Source organism: Rhopalosiphum maidis, chromosome 4, assembly GCF_003676215.2.
Source record: "Rhopalosiphum maidis isolate BTI-1 chromosome 4, ASM367621v3, whole genome shotgun sequence".
NCBI lineage: Eukaryota > Metazoa > Arthropoda > Insecta > Hemiptera > Aphididae > Rhopalosiphum > Rhopalosiphum maidis.
Window position 1 is genome coordinate 30,258,287 of NC_040880.1, and position 17,363 is coordinate 30,275,649.

At 24.3% G+C, this 17,363-nt stretch overlaps 1 protein-coding gene across 4 annotated transcripts in view; it reads right to left on the reverse strand.

The window, feature by feature from the left end:
* LOC113550115 (F-actin-monooxygenase Mical) overlaps positions 1-16,566 on the reverse strand; it is a 29,179-nt gene extending 12,613 nt beyond the window's left edge. For 2 of the 4 annotated variants that reach the window (XM_026951774.1, XM_026951772.1), the window contains exons 1-19: positions 16,125-16,566; positions 6,315-6,501; positions 6,035-6,136; positions 5,767-5,974; positions 5,591-5,701; positions 5,202-5,303; positions 4,819-5,075; positions 4,097-4,354; positions 3,669-4,026; positions 3,548-3,580; positions 3,160-3,395; positions 2,977-3,099; positions 2,688-2,912; positions 2,424-2,561; positions 1,528-1,675; positions 1,280-1,413; positions 960-1,184; positions 269-592; positions 27-205 (exon numbers count right to left, since the gene is read on the reverse strand). In XM_026951774.1, coding sequence (XP_026807575.1) covers positions 27-205; positions 269-592; positions 960-1,184; positions 1,280-1,413; positions 1,528-1,675; positions 2,424-2,561; positions 2,688-2,912; positions 2,977-3,099; positions 3,160-3,395; positions 3,548-3,580; positions 3,669-4,026; positions 4,097-4,354; positions 4,819-5,075; positions 5,202-5,303; positions 5,591-5,701; positions 5,767-5,974; positions 6,035-6,136; positions 6,315-6,491 — 3,338 coding nt within the window. In that variant the 5' untranslated portion in view covers positions 6,492-6,501; positions 16,125-16,566. The remainder of the gene's footprint in view (positions 1-26; positions 206-268; positions 593-959; positions 1,185-1,279; positions 1,414-1,527; positions 1,676-2,423; positions 2,562-2,687; positions 2,913-2,976; positions 3,100-3,159; positions 3,396-3,547; positions 3,581-3,668; positions 4,027-4,096; positions 4,355-4,818; positions 5,076-5,201; positions 5,304-5,590; positions 5,702-5,766; positions 5,975-6,034; positions 6,137-6,314; positions 6,502-16,124) is intronic. The other 2 variants (XM_026951773.1, XM_026951775.1) reach the window with 2 other exon arrangements.
* Between the last annotated feature and the right edge of the window lie 797 nt (positions 16,567-17,363).

The window sequence follows — 17,363 nt, forward strand, 5'->3', positions numbered from 1 at the left end:
TATTAGTTAAAAGAGTATGTACTAACCTAAATTCAGATAATTCATCGGAAGAAAGCATTTCATTAGCTGAAGCACCAAAATTACGATCAGTCCATTCGTCTTCATCCATTTCACTAAGAACCAAATCTTCTTCTAAATCTAAATTTTCAAACTCTACTCGTTCAGGTGTTTCACCTCGATCTAATGATTCCATTGATGCCTTAGTCTGAGATACAATTAATATAAATCAATTATAAATAATAAACTTTATAACATATGAATAACATACTTTATCGGGAGTTTTGGCTAAAACAATTGGTTTAATTCCTAAATCTGGTTCAGTCTTTTGTTCAAGTTTACGCCTAGATCTCATCTGTTGTGTTCCAGACATTCCGAAGTGTTGAGAACAGTAGAAACGATTGTCGTATTTACCTTCACGGTCATACATGTAATTACTTAATCTCAGAGTTGTATGACAATATTCACAACGGAAACAACCACGGTGAAAAAATCTGCCTTCTGCACTTAACCGTTCCATTAAATAAACACGATTTTTACAAAAATGACATGTTTCACTTCCACCTTGTGGAATTATTACAGTATTTTTAGTACCCTAAAAATATTAAATGAAAATAAATTTTAATTTCAACTTGTTTGTAAAAAATCTAATGAAAAAATTAAACCAATATATTATTAGATATAAATGTATAAAAATGAAAAGTCAAGAAAAAAATTAAGAAATATTTATTTTCATTTTCACTTCAATTTCTAGACACAATTTTTCATTAAATACAACAAAGAGGTAAAAAACACTAATTTTAATAAAATATACTTAAGTAGTAATTAAAATATTTTATTTTAAAGGGTGCTTATATAAATGTACAGAATTTTGCAATAATATTTTCTAAATGAATGTTATGTTTTAAATTTTTTAAATATCCTTAAAGTATAAAATATTAGATTAAGAAAAATTTACTCACAGATCTTTGAAGTAAAGGCTGTTCAGGCTGTTTATTTATGGTAGCTAAATGTGCAGCCATTGCTGAAACTTTATTAGCACCGCGTAAGCCTTGATCTAAAATATTTCCATCTTTAATTTTTCTATTTAGTTTGTTTAAATTATCATCAATTTCAAAGAATTTTTTGTCATTGTTGATATTATCTTGATATCCTTTTACATGAAGTTTTTTCTTGATTGCGCTAACCTAATATATTTAATTTTTTATTAAAAAAAATCATATTTAATTATTGATTTAAATTTTTAAGTAAAAAAAAATCATTATATTATTAATCGTAATACCTTATCGTCAAATTGAGGGCGACTCCATTTAGGTACTTTTTCAGTACCATTTTTAATGTGCTTAGCATTTACTTTACTTTCTTCAATCTTCCGTTCTATTTCTTTTACATTCCAATCACTTTTATCAATTTTTCCTACAAACAAATAATATCATACATAGATAATAGTAAAATCTTTTACATATGTAATAATTACATAGTTGTATGTAAAATAATTAATAAACTATAAAATTAATCTTATAACTATACCAATAGCTCTCATGAGATCTTTAGGTTTTTTATCAGGTGCTGGGCCACCTTTAAGTTTTGCTTCAATTTCTTTGGCTCTTACTGAAATATCTTCCTCCATTTTATATCGTGGTGAAGAACAATCTTCTGGTACACGACTATCTCGTGGCTTAAATAATAAAATTAAAAATTAAAAAGAAAACACAATTATGAATATAGTACACTATTACAATTATATATTGGTATTATACAAACACACCTTTCTCCACCATAGGTGCTATATTGTTATTTGCAAATACAACAATATCACAGTATTAAATTAAGTCAGTCACAAATACTTAAAAGATAAATATGAAAATATACAATTTAAGATTAAGCATTTCACAATTCACAAATATAAGAGGATTTTAAAGTAATTTTTTTGGTTTTAGTTTTAATTCAATTCCTACATTTTAATTCCTGAACCTGTTTAAAGTGGTTTAGTAATAGTTTGACACACATAATCAATAATGCACAAAACATATCACTTATTAATTCATTTAATGTATAACTAATTAACTTAATTGTTTTAAAACTGTATCAAAAACATACACAAATTAGTTCAAAATAATTTAATACAATAGCAATTGTCTATAGTACCTTAAAAAGGAGGACAATTGCTGTTGTAACTAGTATTTCATTAAGTAAAATAACAAGATAGATGAATGAGAGGATGAATAAAACTGATAAATAATATTATAAAATGTATAAATACGTATCATATAACTAAATTATTAGTATTTAATATTAGAATAGACATTTTAATAATTTAAAATAACTATACTATTTAGTTAAAAAATAATTTATTATTTGGATAAGTTAATAAAAATATTCACACACTAACACAATAATCACAGTTTTTAACACATTCTCCTTACACTTGGAAACAATTTTTTCTCCAACTCTCTAGCTCGTTCTTTAAACTTTTCATGATTATTTTCTAAAAACTCATCTTCTTCAGGTTCTCTTATATAAATTTGTTGCATCCGTAAATGTAGTTTTTTTTTTATTTGTGCCTTATTATTAGCAAAAATATTAATATTTTTTTGTATTAAATTCAGTCATTACTTAAATACATTTTATATGATATAAATATTTAAAAAAATTATTTTATCAAATACAGTAAATTGTAATTAACTTACCAATGACCCATTATTTATGTTGGTACGCCGCTTTCTATTTCGTCTTTGCATAGAAGAAGTACTTTTATCAATAGTAGATATATTATTAACACCAGAACGTTTTCGTGACTGCGAAATAGGTTTTACCAATGTAGAAGGTTTTGAATACGGAGCAAGCATATTATTTCTAGCAACATGAATTCTAAAACGACTTTCTGCTGGCGTAGGTCCATGATCACTGTCTTCCTAAAATTTTTTTAAAAATAATATTGAACTATTTAAATTGTTTTATATGAAATAAATTAAATACCAATTTTGGATGATTTATATGTGGAATTTCTCGTCTGAATGTATCATACACTTGTGACAAATAAGATAGCATGGCTAAAATATCAGGTATATCACACTGTTCCATTTCAGTACCAGACATTATCTAAAAAAGAAATATGTAAATATAATATTCAATATTAAAAATAATAAAAAATAAACTTACTGGTGGAATTCCAAATTCATGTTCTAAAATATCAAAAGCTAATTGATTATTTTTTGCCACATCAGAAGATGAAAGAGTATAGAAATCTACCAAATCTGGACGGTACCTATGTATAATTGCACATAATGCTAACCCGTTTTTAAATGATTTTGCAAAATCTTCAACAGATATTGAATCGTAAGGTTCAACTTGAATTTTTAACCAATGATGTAATGTTTCTTGATTTACTTGACTTTCTAAAAAAATACACTATATAAATTAATAACTACTCATATATATTTAAATACTATTGTTTATTATTTATATGTAAATAAAAATAACAAAAAACACACGGTTAGAGAACACAGTACTACACACGAATAAGTTTTGTGTATTTTATATTATTCACCCTTTATTGCAGGATCAAGTGCAGCCAAACGGACTGTTTTCAAATATTTAAATAAAAATATTTTTAATGAGAAAAATAATTATAAACATAAAATAAAAAACAAATTATTACAATAGTTTACCTTTCCGTCGACGTTTTTTTGGAACATCTTGCACTGGAGTAATTGTTTGGCGAGGAGCTTTAAGAAGTTTTTCCACAACAGTCTTGTCATCACAATCAAATAAATGTACAACTTGCATAGGTAAAACAGCATGTGTATTTAGATTTGGATATCTTGTATGAGGATCAACAGTGTAGCCGACTATATTTTTATGTAGATTTTCAGGTGTTGTTTGACCAAGAATATGATAAATTGACTCTCGTTCAGCTAATACATCTAATGGATTAGAGTCTGGAGAACCCCAATGTCTAATAGCCCAACAGGTATCCATTGAACTCAAAAAACCACGAGCACAACCAGAGCCAGTTGGCCAAAATGGCTGAAAATATAGTATAATAAAAATAAAATAAATATTTTTTCAATAAAAAAAATATCATAATACTTTATACCTCTAGTAAGCTATCTCCAACTAATGCAGTCAAAAGTTTATGACCATTTCTTTGGATCACATGACTAGCATTTTCAGCAGCATACATTGAAGTAAAATCAAACATAGCTACATCTGGTTGACCATAATGATTAACAGCAAATTCAAGTTGAGGCAATGAGTAATTTGTTGAAAAATTTGCAGCTTCTTTAGCATATTCTGTTAATGCTTCCTTATTAATATTTTCTAGGGCTAATAATTTAGCAACATCAGCATAATCCTATAGGTAAAATGTACATAGATGAGAAGAAAATTAAAACATAACTATTTAAATTATTAGAGGTCAGAATTTTATGATTTTTGTATTTTTTAAGAGTATACAAGAGTATGAGAGCAAGACTTCATTAATCATATTATACTCTTACACCAAGTATGTTTCTTAAGAAAAACAGACTACATATTCAATCGAAAGGTAAGTATTTTTGGCACAAAAAAAAAATTGCATAATTTAAGACCAAAAATATTTAGTTAGCTACAGATATTTTGAATATAACACATTTAATTTACATAGGAAATATAAAATACAAAATACCAAAATATCGATCAATAACAAATATTTAATTCATATTAGAAGAAAATATTGCCTTTTATAATAACATAAAAACATCATATTATATTTTAAGAGAATATTAACCTGACCTCTAGTTATTAGGGATTTTCAATTATATAAAGATGTATACATACATTTAATATAACACCTTTATCAATCAAACTATGTTTTTTGGCAGTCATAACAAAATAATGAGTTTCATCTTTATAATAAACAATATTTTCCAAATCAATTCCTGTTTCCCGATAAAGATCTTTAAAAAACTTTTGATTAAATATGAAAGCAACTCCAGATATTTCTTCCACCCTTGCTTCAGCTTCTGTGTGTTTGTTTATAAAGTTAGCAGTGATAGCAATTGCTAACCTACCACGAAATTCTTTTCTTTTAAAACCTAAATAATCATAAAATTATATATATTATATAAAATAAAAAAAAAAAATCATAAAATTTAATAAAAACATATTAATATGATAAAATGTTGATTATAAAATTGCAGTATCTTTTTAAAAGTACATACCTTCCAATGTATTTCGTTTTCCATCAGCACCAATAAGAACATCAAATTCATACTGAGAAACGGGATGATCTAATGGACTAAAGATAGCTCTCCATCCAATTTCTATTGTTTAGCAATTAAAAATAATACAGACATCAAACATTTTTCAAAAAAAAAATAGACTGTTTTATTAGGTTATAAATTAATAAATTGTAAGTATGAATTTAATAAAATAAGAAGTGAGATATATGTAACTTCTGATTACAAAAAATATTATTTAAAATGAAATTCAACACTTGTCTGAACATTGATATTGTTATAAACATATAGTATGTATGGTGTATTATGTGTGTATACTATGTATAACATAATATTGAAATTAAAACACTATTAATTAAATTAAAACATACTTTCATCATTATCGGGTGGTGGAGAAAGGGAATCAAAACTGACACCTTCATGAATTTCAACGCCTAGGATTAATGAAACTTTTAGCAAAATACATTGAAGCTGTCTTATACCTATAATAATAGTTGTGATTAATAGAAAGCTAATTTAATAATATGAACCAATATTTATATCTTACTTATATGATCAATAGCACCAGCACAAAATTTACCAAAAAATTTTTTTGCACCAAGTAATTTTAAGTCTTGAATAACAAAGGGCCACAAATGAAGTACATTATTTCTTGAGAGACGATCTCTCTTTTCTACTACAACTACTTTAGCACCTAAGAGCTGAGCTTCAATAGCAGCACGTAATCCGCAAGGTCCCGAACCAATAATTAAAACCTAAATAATTTATTTAACTTAGTTTAAAAAAGAATAAATAATAATACAATTTAAATTTACCCTAGTATTCATACAAGTTTTTCCACGATTATAACACTTGTGACTTGCTTTTTTATCAAATTTATTCCATAAAGCTTTTGCTTTCCATGAACATAGCATAGTCTAGAAAATAATTAGTTACAATTTTAATAAAAGCTATATATATTAAGAATGTAATTGTAATTAATAATAATTAATTATTGTTATAAAGTTTAAATAAAAATAAATTTAATATACCTACACATTTAAATAAACAATAATAACTTAAATAAATTCTTAAATTATGCAATTAAAAACTTACCTTAAGTTTTGGATAAAATTGAGGAAAATTAGTAGGCTTGATGCATAATATTTCACATAGATGTCGAAAATGACCAAGAATAGTCTTCATTGTAGAAGCAGTGCAAAAACGATCAAAAACTTCTGATGCCAGTGCAGCATCTGCTGATGGAAGAGTTTTACGATAATGTGACGCCATTATTTAAGTCCTAAATAAAATAGGACAATTAAATAGCAACTCAAATAAACTAGTCTGTTTTTATAAAGAACAAAAATTAATTTTAAGTATATTATATCATAAGTTTATTATATACAATTAAATTGTTTTATCATGCAATAATAATTATCAATTTAAGTTCACCGAACAAATATACCAATTTAAAGACATTATACTAAAGAAAATTCACGTCTATATGTAAAATAATTTTATTACATTGTTAACAAAAAAAAATATTGACAGAAAAGAATCGGCAATAGTGGCATAATATTAAGAATCAAATTAAAAATATTATAAAATCAGAATTTAAAAATTATTTACGAACTGTAATAGCAATAAATCGGAATAACGCAGTGCATTATAAATTAGAAAATAGATTTACAATTTTAAATTTGAGTAAAAGTATAGTCAAATATTTTCAAAATCTAATACTTTTAGTTTTGATTTAACGAAACAAATGACAATTTTATATTAAAAAAATTTTACATTACATTGGCAAATTTGACCTTCAAGGATTAAATAACAGACTACAAAGAATTTACATTTTGAGCCCACGGATTTTAATAGCGTAGAAACATGTTAAAAATAAAAATCCATTGCAATTCCAGTTTATAAAAAACATATTCCTACCAATTCATCTTCAAACCAAAACAAACTCTCTAAATCACCAAATATTTAAATCATTACCAATAAAGATTTATTTATATTTACAAAATTTCAAAATAAACCGATATTCTGAATCTTTATATTACTATACATAGCTTAAATAAAACTTTGTCATGACTAATTTCGACTTACGATTTTTTTCCCATAATTTTAATAGTCTAATTATACTCATATATTTGTAATACTATTGCTTCCTGTCATAAGTCAGTACCAAATAAAAAGATATATAGAAAATAAGTCGAAAAAATTCTATTTCCTAAAAAAAGTTAAGGTAGGTAATTTAATATAGGTAATTATTTAAACAATGGAAAATAATATACTATAATATAACTTATATAGTATGACTACTATAATATTATAAATAGAATGTAAATTATGCATGTTTAACTTCATTTCAATAAATCAAAAATAACATAATATACAACTCGCAGGCCACTCGGGGCCTCATTTACAGTTTTACACATACAGTTTTTACTACCTAAAAACTTTCTGGTTTCATAATTTTAGAATCACCTATACTGGCTATACTTTACCACTAGTAACAACCTAACATTTCTAGGAATTACGTATTTTATTTTTATGTAATACGTAAATTAAATGTTTAAATTATCGCGGTAATTAAATCAATCGTTCGCATGTAAGTAATCCAAAAACAGAACTAGAAGTACGAGGGCGTCCTTATAAATCCCACACAAATACACGATTCAAGTAGAAAAATTCAGTTGACTATTTATTATTTTCTTTATCAACAACATATTTATATATTTTCGCGAAACACACGTCAAATAAAACTGGATGAGTAGGTATAGCTAAAATAATGACGCCAAGAACCAAATTAGAATATTACAAGCCACGAATAACGACCTAAATTTCATTAATACAATATATAACTAAACCAAATAATCTATATTAACTATTATACTGATACACCTACCTTTTTTAAATTATCTACAACGAAGACTACCCTTTTAACTCAATTATGTTTACAAAAGGGAAACACAAATTATCATTAAAATATAAAAAATAAAAATATTCTCAAATTTCCAGCGTTTTGAGAGTAATGAGACGAAAATAGTGTCCGGAAAAATGTCATCTGGCCTTGTGCCACACGCATAGCAATCAATGGATGCCAAACTATCTAGGACATTACTGATTGTAATAAGACTACAAGAGATGTTTGAAGCCTTAAATTCGATGAATTATTCTCTTCTAGTTATTTTGTACTAACAAAATGTTTAAAGAAATTAATAATGGAAACATTTATTTATTATTTTGAACAAGTTATTTTAATTTAAAAATTTACTAATGTTTATATTAAATTAAATTTAAATGATTAATCATTGTATACAAAAAAAAATTGTAAGGGAAGACGGTCTGTCAGCTAATAATATTACTCGTACCAAGTATATTTTATATCATGATATATTTTTTTATATTAATATTAAAGTAATTTATTTGTTATTAGTACTATGATATGTTGATTTAATTTTTATAGAAACTATATCAATTTATTTTATTATTAGGTATAACAGTATAAATTTATATAATTTTGTGTTTTTATTAATTTTTGTGTCAATGTAGAACAGAGTAAATATCATGGTATACTAGTATAAATAAGCAAACGATGAAGCTGAGAAAAAAGAGGAGAGTAAAATGACATCGTTTCCAACCTCCCTCCCCATCCAAGATTTAAAAACAAAGGGCAATAGTTTTAAATTAATCTAAATGTTTTTAAAATGACAATGTGCTTATAAAATATAATAATATACAGAAAGTTTTAAATCCTCACGAATAATATTTTTGAAAAACAACCAAGTAATTAAAATTGTTGACTACAAACTACAAATGAAAAAAAAAATGTGGTTATATATTTTTTTGTTTCATAATAAGCTACTTATGAGGAAACTAGTATTAAATTTTAAAGTTAATTGTAACATGTACATAAAATGGTCATATAAATATTTTGTGAACACTTAAAGTAAATACGGTTATTCATTTTTGAGTAAGGTATAAAAAATCAATATTTTACGAACAATATCCTATTTAGTCAAAAATAAAACTTCAAATGGTCATAAAAAATCTATAGAATTACGAACAATTTTTTTTAATCGCGAGAATTAAAACGTACGTGGAATCTTGTATTAAATATTATAGCTTTTTGAACTAGTAAATTTTTTTTTATCTGCAATTATTGAATCAAAAACCAATAATGTATAAATAATAAATAGCTCAAAAAGAGTTAATATATTTTTAAAATTATACCGCGTATACGTTTATTTCAAAGCAAAATTTAAATGTATAGGTTTTTAATTATTGTATTATATTTAAATGTAAACTATAAGTATAAACATTTAAATTTAAATGTACCTATTCACAATATTATAATATTGTAATAACATATTGTTATTAACTTATAATTTATAAATCAATACCAAGTCGGTCGTGTCGTAGAATAGTGAACAGGTTCGTGATATACCTTAAATTTTAAATTTAAATAGCTTAAAATAATTAGTCTAAATATTTCGAAAATTGAATAGTAATAGAAAGCAATAATATGTATTACTTTTATATCTAAACTATTTTCTATTATATATAATACATTAATTATTACTAATAAATAATAATACATATCACGACAACATTCTAACTTAAATTCAAATAAATAACAATAACCCAACAAATTTAAATCATAAGACAACGTCACACCCGCATGTATTCTTCGTTTCGCATACACACAACATGGCGAACTTCGTTCAGCAAAATCCATTTTATGTTGTTGTTTTAATATTGGAGTAAATTTACCTATTATCAAACTAAAAGTTAGAATATTATCTAGGCCATTTCATAGTCTTGTATTTATATTACCATATAAAGTGAATTATATCTATGTAAAATATTACAACTTTAAAGTGCTCAGTATAATATACTATAATATACAATTTATACTGTAAATTGTATACATATTTACGAGCATATTATTTATATGTTAAATATTAAAGATAAAATAATAGTAAAGTATTTTTATAATGGTTCCTCGAGGGCCAAAACTCAAAAACTAAACGAACTATAAATTATAATCCATGAATATATAAGTTAATTATATTTTTAATTATAAAAGTTTTATCCTTTTGGTGTGAGACAAGTGTAGGATATATCTTGATTAGAAATAAAACAATATATTTTAAAATTTTAAAATGACAATTATATATTAACTAACTATATATCCAATTCAAATCTACATTCCATGTAGAGTAATTTTTTTCATTATATTTTTCTAATCCAAATAAATTACAATCTCATTCATTTAAATGGAAATGTTGTCAATTTGTTATCTTCCACGGGTAATTCAACTTGCATTAAATTGAATATAATATAAAATAATATGAATAAATGACATATTTGACTTACCATTTTTAAGAACATGTTATTTTATTGATTTATCAAAATTTTAAAATATTTATAATAAATTTAATTCAGGGTTTAATTCAAAGAGTAAACAATACAAGTTAAATTCAAGTTATACTAAATCAATAAATAATATTATACCGAGTGATCCTTTTGACGTAAGACACTTATTGTTTCAAAAACTATTCAAATTTTTGAATATATATTTTTACATAATTTTAAGTTGTTAAAATGCAATATATTTTATTCTAAAAAAAAATTTTTTATATTAATGACAACAAGCATTTGAATTCTTTGTTTTTAAGTAGAATATTTTTTGGAATACTTCCACTTTTATAAAAATTAAATTTTGGTCGAGTAGTTTATGAATTTTAACTTATATTATTAGTATTTCACTTTGGTTAAGCGATGTGGTACAAGGATACCATCACGCAAAATAATGGACATAGTGGTCTACTTCATCGACTTTAAATACTTACAAGTTATAACAAACACGTATTTCAATGCAAAATGCATTATTTTAAGTGCCGAAAATGCTTTCAAGTATAAAATCCGTTTCATGCATCGCAAATTTAGAATTTTATTTTATAATTTTTCTGTAAATTTTTTAATTTTTAATCTCATTTTTAATACAAATTTCTAATAAAATTAATTCATAGATAAAATTTAATTGGTAATTCAAAATACTAACTTAAGAAATTTGTTCTGACCATTTATCGTTTATGGATCGTTATATTTACATATGATTTCGATATTTCGATATTTATCAAAACTTCTTTATCTATTTACACGGCAGTTATTTATTATCTGTACTGCCTGAACTGCATCCGGTACGAATAAACGTAACACACGTCATAACAAATTTTAGTATGTTTGGAATGAGTAATTCAGTCCCGGCCGATACTTAAAATCATCACCAATGCATACATTACAATTTTTCAGATTTTCGCAATAAAATAAAAAATATAAAAATTGGATCATTTTTTAAGTACATTATTGCAGTTAAAATATTGTTTTTTGCTTTTTCATACTTTTTAGGGCATTAATAAAAAAATCAATTATAAAAAATAAACTACTTGACCAAACTTTGACTTTTATACATCAAATACTTTGAATAATATTCTGCTTAGGAAGATGAAATTAAAATTGTACAAAGTTATTTTAAAAAGAACAAAACATAAAAAAATGGTAAAACGATAAATAGAGAATTATTTCCTGTAAAAATGTGTTGTGATCACTTAAAATAAAATAAATATTTTTAACGTTTTTTTTAAATAGTAAGTGTCATATTATGTTCAATGGATCACTCAGTAAGTAGTTTAATAATAAATTTATTTTTATAGCTTTACCTTTTAAATAAAATGTTAATTTAATTAATTTAAACAAGTTAAAATAAATATATTACAAATAGAAGAAAAAGCATTACCATAATTAATCAGACCATATAGTTCATTTTTACTATAACATAATAGTTACGAACTGTTCCTAACAATCATATATTGGTACCGTAATTTTCCGTAATTAGTTCCATTACATTTTTTTTTATTATTATTATTATCATTATTATAAGATTTTTTTTCAGATAACTGTTAAGCTTGAGGAACATCTTGAAACATACAACAAGAAATTGAGAATGAATTTTAATTATTATTTTGTGTGTAGATACACTACTATACTATAGATACAAAACCAGAATAAAGAGAGATCAGCTTCAGTAATGATAATTACTCGCTTTCTATTAATCCAGATAAGATAGATAATATATCATGTGAATATTATGAATTTTAAGTTAATTAATCTTGTTAAACAAACTGCAAAGCAAATATTTATAAAATATGACCTTGAAAACACATCAATACAATTTCATTATTGAAATAGACTTATCGAATCAATATTTTTGTTTGACAGGTGTTCATCATAATGCCTTGTTTATTATGGGCGGGTCAGAATAGAACTTCTTTATTTAAATTTGTTTACGAACGTCTTGTGAATTGTGATTTAAATCCATAGTTTTAAATTATTACATCCCGTCTAAAAAATATAAATATTGCTTTTTTGTATTATTCTTAACTGATATTCAATTGTTTGGAAATAAGTGGATACCTATCTAGATTTATTAAAAATACTAATATAATTGGCTATTTTTAATTACTTCATTTCCAAATTAATAATTCACCCTTAAGGTTTTAAATTATTTTTGTAGGTTGACAATTGAATTGTTACACGATTTTATGATAACTACCAGGGGTAAAAAAATATATATCCACGATCACTACATTTTTATTTTTAGTGTTTTAACCATAAAAAGTAGAACGTTTTGTGACTTGTGTCTTCTGCTATAAATACTGCAATAATAATAGAGAATACTACTAGTCATTCCATGAAACAATGAAAAAATCGTTTACACTACCTTTATTCAGATAAAAATAGCGAGTTTTCGTCCTATTTTATTTTGTTCTACTTTTGAACATAATACATTGAAGAAACGTAAAATAAACATTTCAAGGCCAATGTATCAATAATACAATTATAAGAATCAATTATTAAAATAACACATGTAAACATTATTATTTAACACTTTCATCAGTTACAATTTATCAAATTATCTATAGAATTAACATTGTTTATAATTGTATTAGTTTTAATATACAACCGAATTTTATGAAAATAATAATTATACTGCATAATTAATTTGACATGTGCACTTCTATTATGGTATCTCAAGGTCTATAAGAAAAAACACGCAAAACCAATATTTTTCTTTGTCCATATCTTAGTCAGAATAGTTCTTAGGATTTATCAGGATTGTAACAATGAAGTGCAAATAGTTGGCACAGAATCAAATACGTTCAAATGTTCAAATCGTGTATTTTAGTCATTATAATATCAAAAATAACTGATCTGTTGACTATTAAACAAACATTTAAAATCTACATTTGACGATTTCCTGTTATACATCACCTATAACCAATACACGCTGGATAATACGAGTATAATAAATAAACCTAATTCTATTGTGATCCGAAAATCGAAATTGATCAGACTGGAACAACATTGTACAGGAAGGTCTAGGGCAGAACATAAGTACATTATAAAATGGGGCAATTAATTCTCAATGAATGACGGTAGTGATGTTGATGACCCCCATATGGCTGATGATGTCATACAAACCCTCCTACATAGCAAAACGTTATTAAAGGACAAAAGGTTACCAACCTATAAAATTAAAATAACACATAATAAATAAATATATTTTTTAAGTGTACATAGAAATTTTAATAAATAAATATATTTCTATTTTAATTAAAAAGAACATAAACTGTTTCATAAAAGTATTATAATATACAATTTAATATTAAAATTTGTTATTTATTCCACCTTAAAATCTATATTATTGTACCTAGTCATGTTATGAAATGTTTAATAATAAACAAAAGTATCAATAGTCAAATTAATATAGATATGTCAAGGCAATTTAGAAAATTCATGTTAATGACCCTGTATAGTAGGATACTACTGGTATTAGGTACAACAAAAATAAAAAACTAATGAAGCGTTATTCTAAAATAGCAGAATATTAAATACATCTACATAGATATTTTTTGATGATCAGTATTTACAAAAATCTACTAACCTTGAGTTACATTATTAATTTATTTTTAATCCTTGATTAATATAAGTTAATACTAATTAGGACCTAGGTATACACTATTTATTATATATGTGTAGTGTATCTCAAAGAAAAATAAACCAAAAAGTAAAATGCTAATAAAATTATTACTATTAACCTATCCCATCTACTGTTTTACAAAATTATAGCTTGGAATTAAATTAGGGATCATAAGATTACTATGAAAATTATCATGTAAAAAAAGTAACAATCAACTAATTTAGTAATATACACTAAACAAAAATATTTTAAACAATTAAATACATTATTTACATAAAAAAAATAATATGAAATAATAATAATAATTTAACTATGTATAAGCATTTAATTTATAAATATTATCAGATTTCTTCCTGTTATATAATAATCAGAGATTGTTAAATTTATATACAGATTTTGATGGTTTTTAATCAAATGTTTGATATCATATTTGTTTGTCGGTAGCATCTTCTTATATCATACTTCAAATAATTAATTTATGAAAGCATATTTCACAATTTATTTATATACAAATATCAAAATTAATACAATTTATTGTTTATGTGAGTGAGTAAATATTATAGTTATAATGAAAAATGAAATGTGTATATTCATACCAATCAAATTTATTTTCAAAGTTATTTATTTTTTACAAATTTGAATTAAAATTGTCACCACAAACCACAAGCAACAAATATTTCCTAAATTTAAATGTAGCTATTAAAAACAAACATAGTTTAACATTTACACTAATGTCACCTCACACCTGTCTAATACGCTACTTGAATACCAACCTATTTTCTATATATTATACGACATTTTTGGAAAAATGTACTATAACTAAGTATATTAGGTAATTTCTCAACATATCTCACGTATACCTAATGAAAATGAATTATGTACTATTTTTTAAAAACTTTTTCTTTTTAGTTCACAAATTTTCAATTTTTAATCCTATTAACATGAAAATGCTAAAAAAAACACGGTTCAGTAATTTAATTGATTTATACAGTTAAACAATATCTTATGTAAAACTGTCAAACGTATCTACTAATACATCTACTTAAATGCTTTCTCAAGTATCTGTATTTGTACTCAATTACATTTATTGCTAAGTATTCAAATACATACCTTTAAATACTTTTCAAATTAAGAATCAGTATCTGAACTTGCATATTTTTAAAGAAATACCTATTTTTTACAAGACTGTCAAAAACCATTGTGATTGTTTCTATAGTAAAATATTCTGTCATTGATATCCACAAATTAATTGAATTAATAACAAATGTATCAAATAAATTTTTAAAAATGCACACATTACCAAGAAGGAATATAATATATTTAGTTGCTTTATTCTTTACGATATAAACATTATATAGCTAGTCTTACAAATAAACTTATTATAGCTTAATTGTAATAAGTAAGTAGTATTAATTAGTATTTTTAATTCCTATACATTTGTTCAATGATGTCAAAACTTTAATTACATGTCTATCATTTGAAATCTATCATGAATGTATATTTTTAATTTTAACATTATATCAGTTCTACAATGTTAAGACATATTGGTACTGTTAAATTGTCTTCAATAAATTAAAATACTTTTAAATAAAATAAGAAATATGTACATGCAGTTACCTAATTAAATAAGCAGCTACCTGATTATTGCTTATTAGATAGGTAAATTCTAAATACCTATTACTTAGTAAGCCTAGCAACAACTATAATAGGGTTTAATAAATACAAAGATTCATTATTAGTTTGAAATTTAAACAGACAAACTACATTGGCCAACCATCTCTTTTATCAACGATAATTTATCAGCAGTTCTTATTTAAAATTGTATACTATGAACTAGGATAATTTTAATCCATGATGCTAACCGAGATACTAACCTGTTAATATTTTCGTTTATTCAGCAAGATATTTAGAATTATTCTGAATTTATATACATATTCTGAATATAACTGGTAATACATTTGGCAAATGAGAAAAATTTCATTTGCTTTAAACATCAAATTGAAATATTTGAAGGCGAGAAAACTGATATTTAAATTTAAACATTGAATTGTAACAAATATTGTTAAAAAAAAATAAAATTTGATTAAGAAAATATTAAAGCAAAAATAATAGTATAATTAAGAAGCACTATAAAAGCAGGAACATATAAATTGTTCTCTTAAGACTACGATATAATATACATTTTGATCGCAAAATATAGTATTAAAAAAATTATTAATTAATAAATAATTAAATTATAGCCCGAGCACAACGATCACTATGTACTACCTATGTTATGATAAAAAAATACTGTAGCAAAAAGAGAAAACAACACGCTGGGGCGGCACGAGGAGGACTGCACTGCAGCTGTAGCTGTAATGACTGAAATGCAGTCAAACAAGTTTGTCGTGTTCACCATTATTTATTGTTATCACAGTCCCAGGCCACACTGTACATAAATCCAACATAATAATATTATTGTATATTGTGATATAAGATAATAATAACAATAATTATTATTGTTTATTGTTATTGCGAATTTCAAATTGCGATAACAAATTAACAATTAACATGTAATAGTATTAACAGTGTAAACGAAGGTGGATATTGTTCTGCGAATCTGTGATGTTATATTATATTTATTATATATTTATGTATATCCACCTTGAAATAAGCACAGACTAAATGGAAAATTTTCATTTGTCGGTAGTATACGCCTATAAACCAGGAACTTCAATGAACCGAATGAACTATAATAACTAATAAGTAATAACCACGGATTAATATATATATGTATATTACTATATTAGTATATTAATCGGTGGTAATAACTATATATCTAATATCTATGTATCTACTACAATTGATTATAAAATATAAACACTATTTATACTACCTACTGGACTTGAACGTAATGTCCGTACTAACACAATAAATATTAGTTTCAAATTTTCAATAATAATTGTGATAACCTATATAATATTAAATGAGTAAATCTGTAACTGTAATGTAGCCTGTCGCTTGTAGGTATATTAAACACCGCTATGGAATACTAATACCTGTATAGATATTAATTATTATTAATTTATGACTATTTTATATAACCATTTGCTGTGATATTAAATATTTACTAT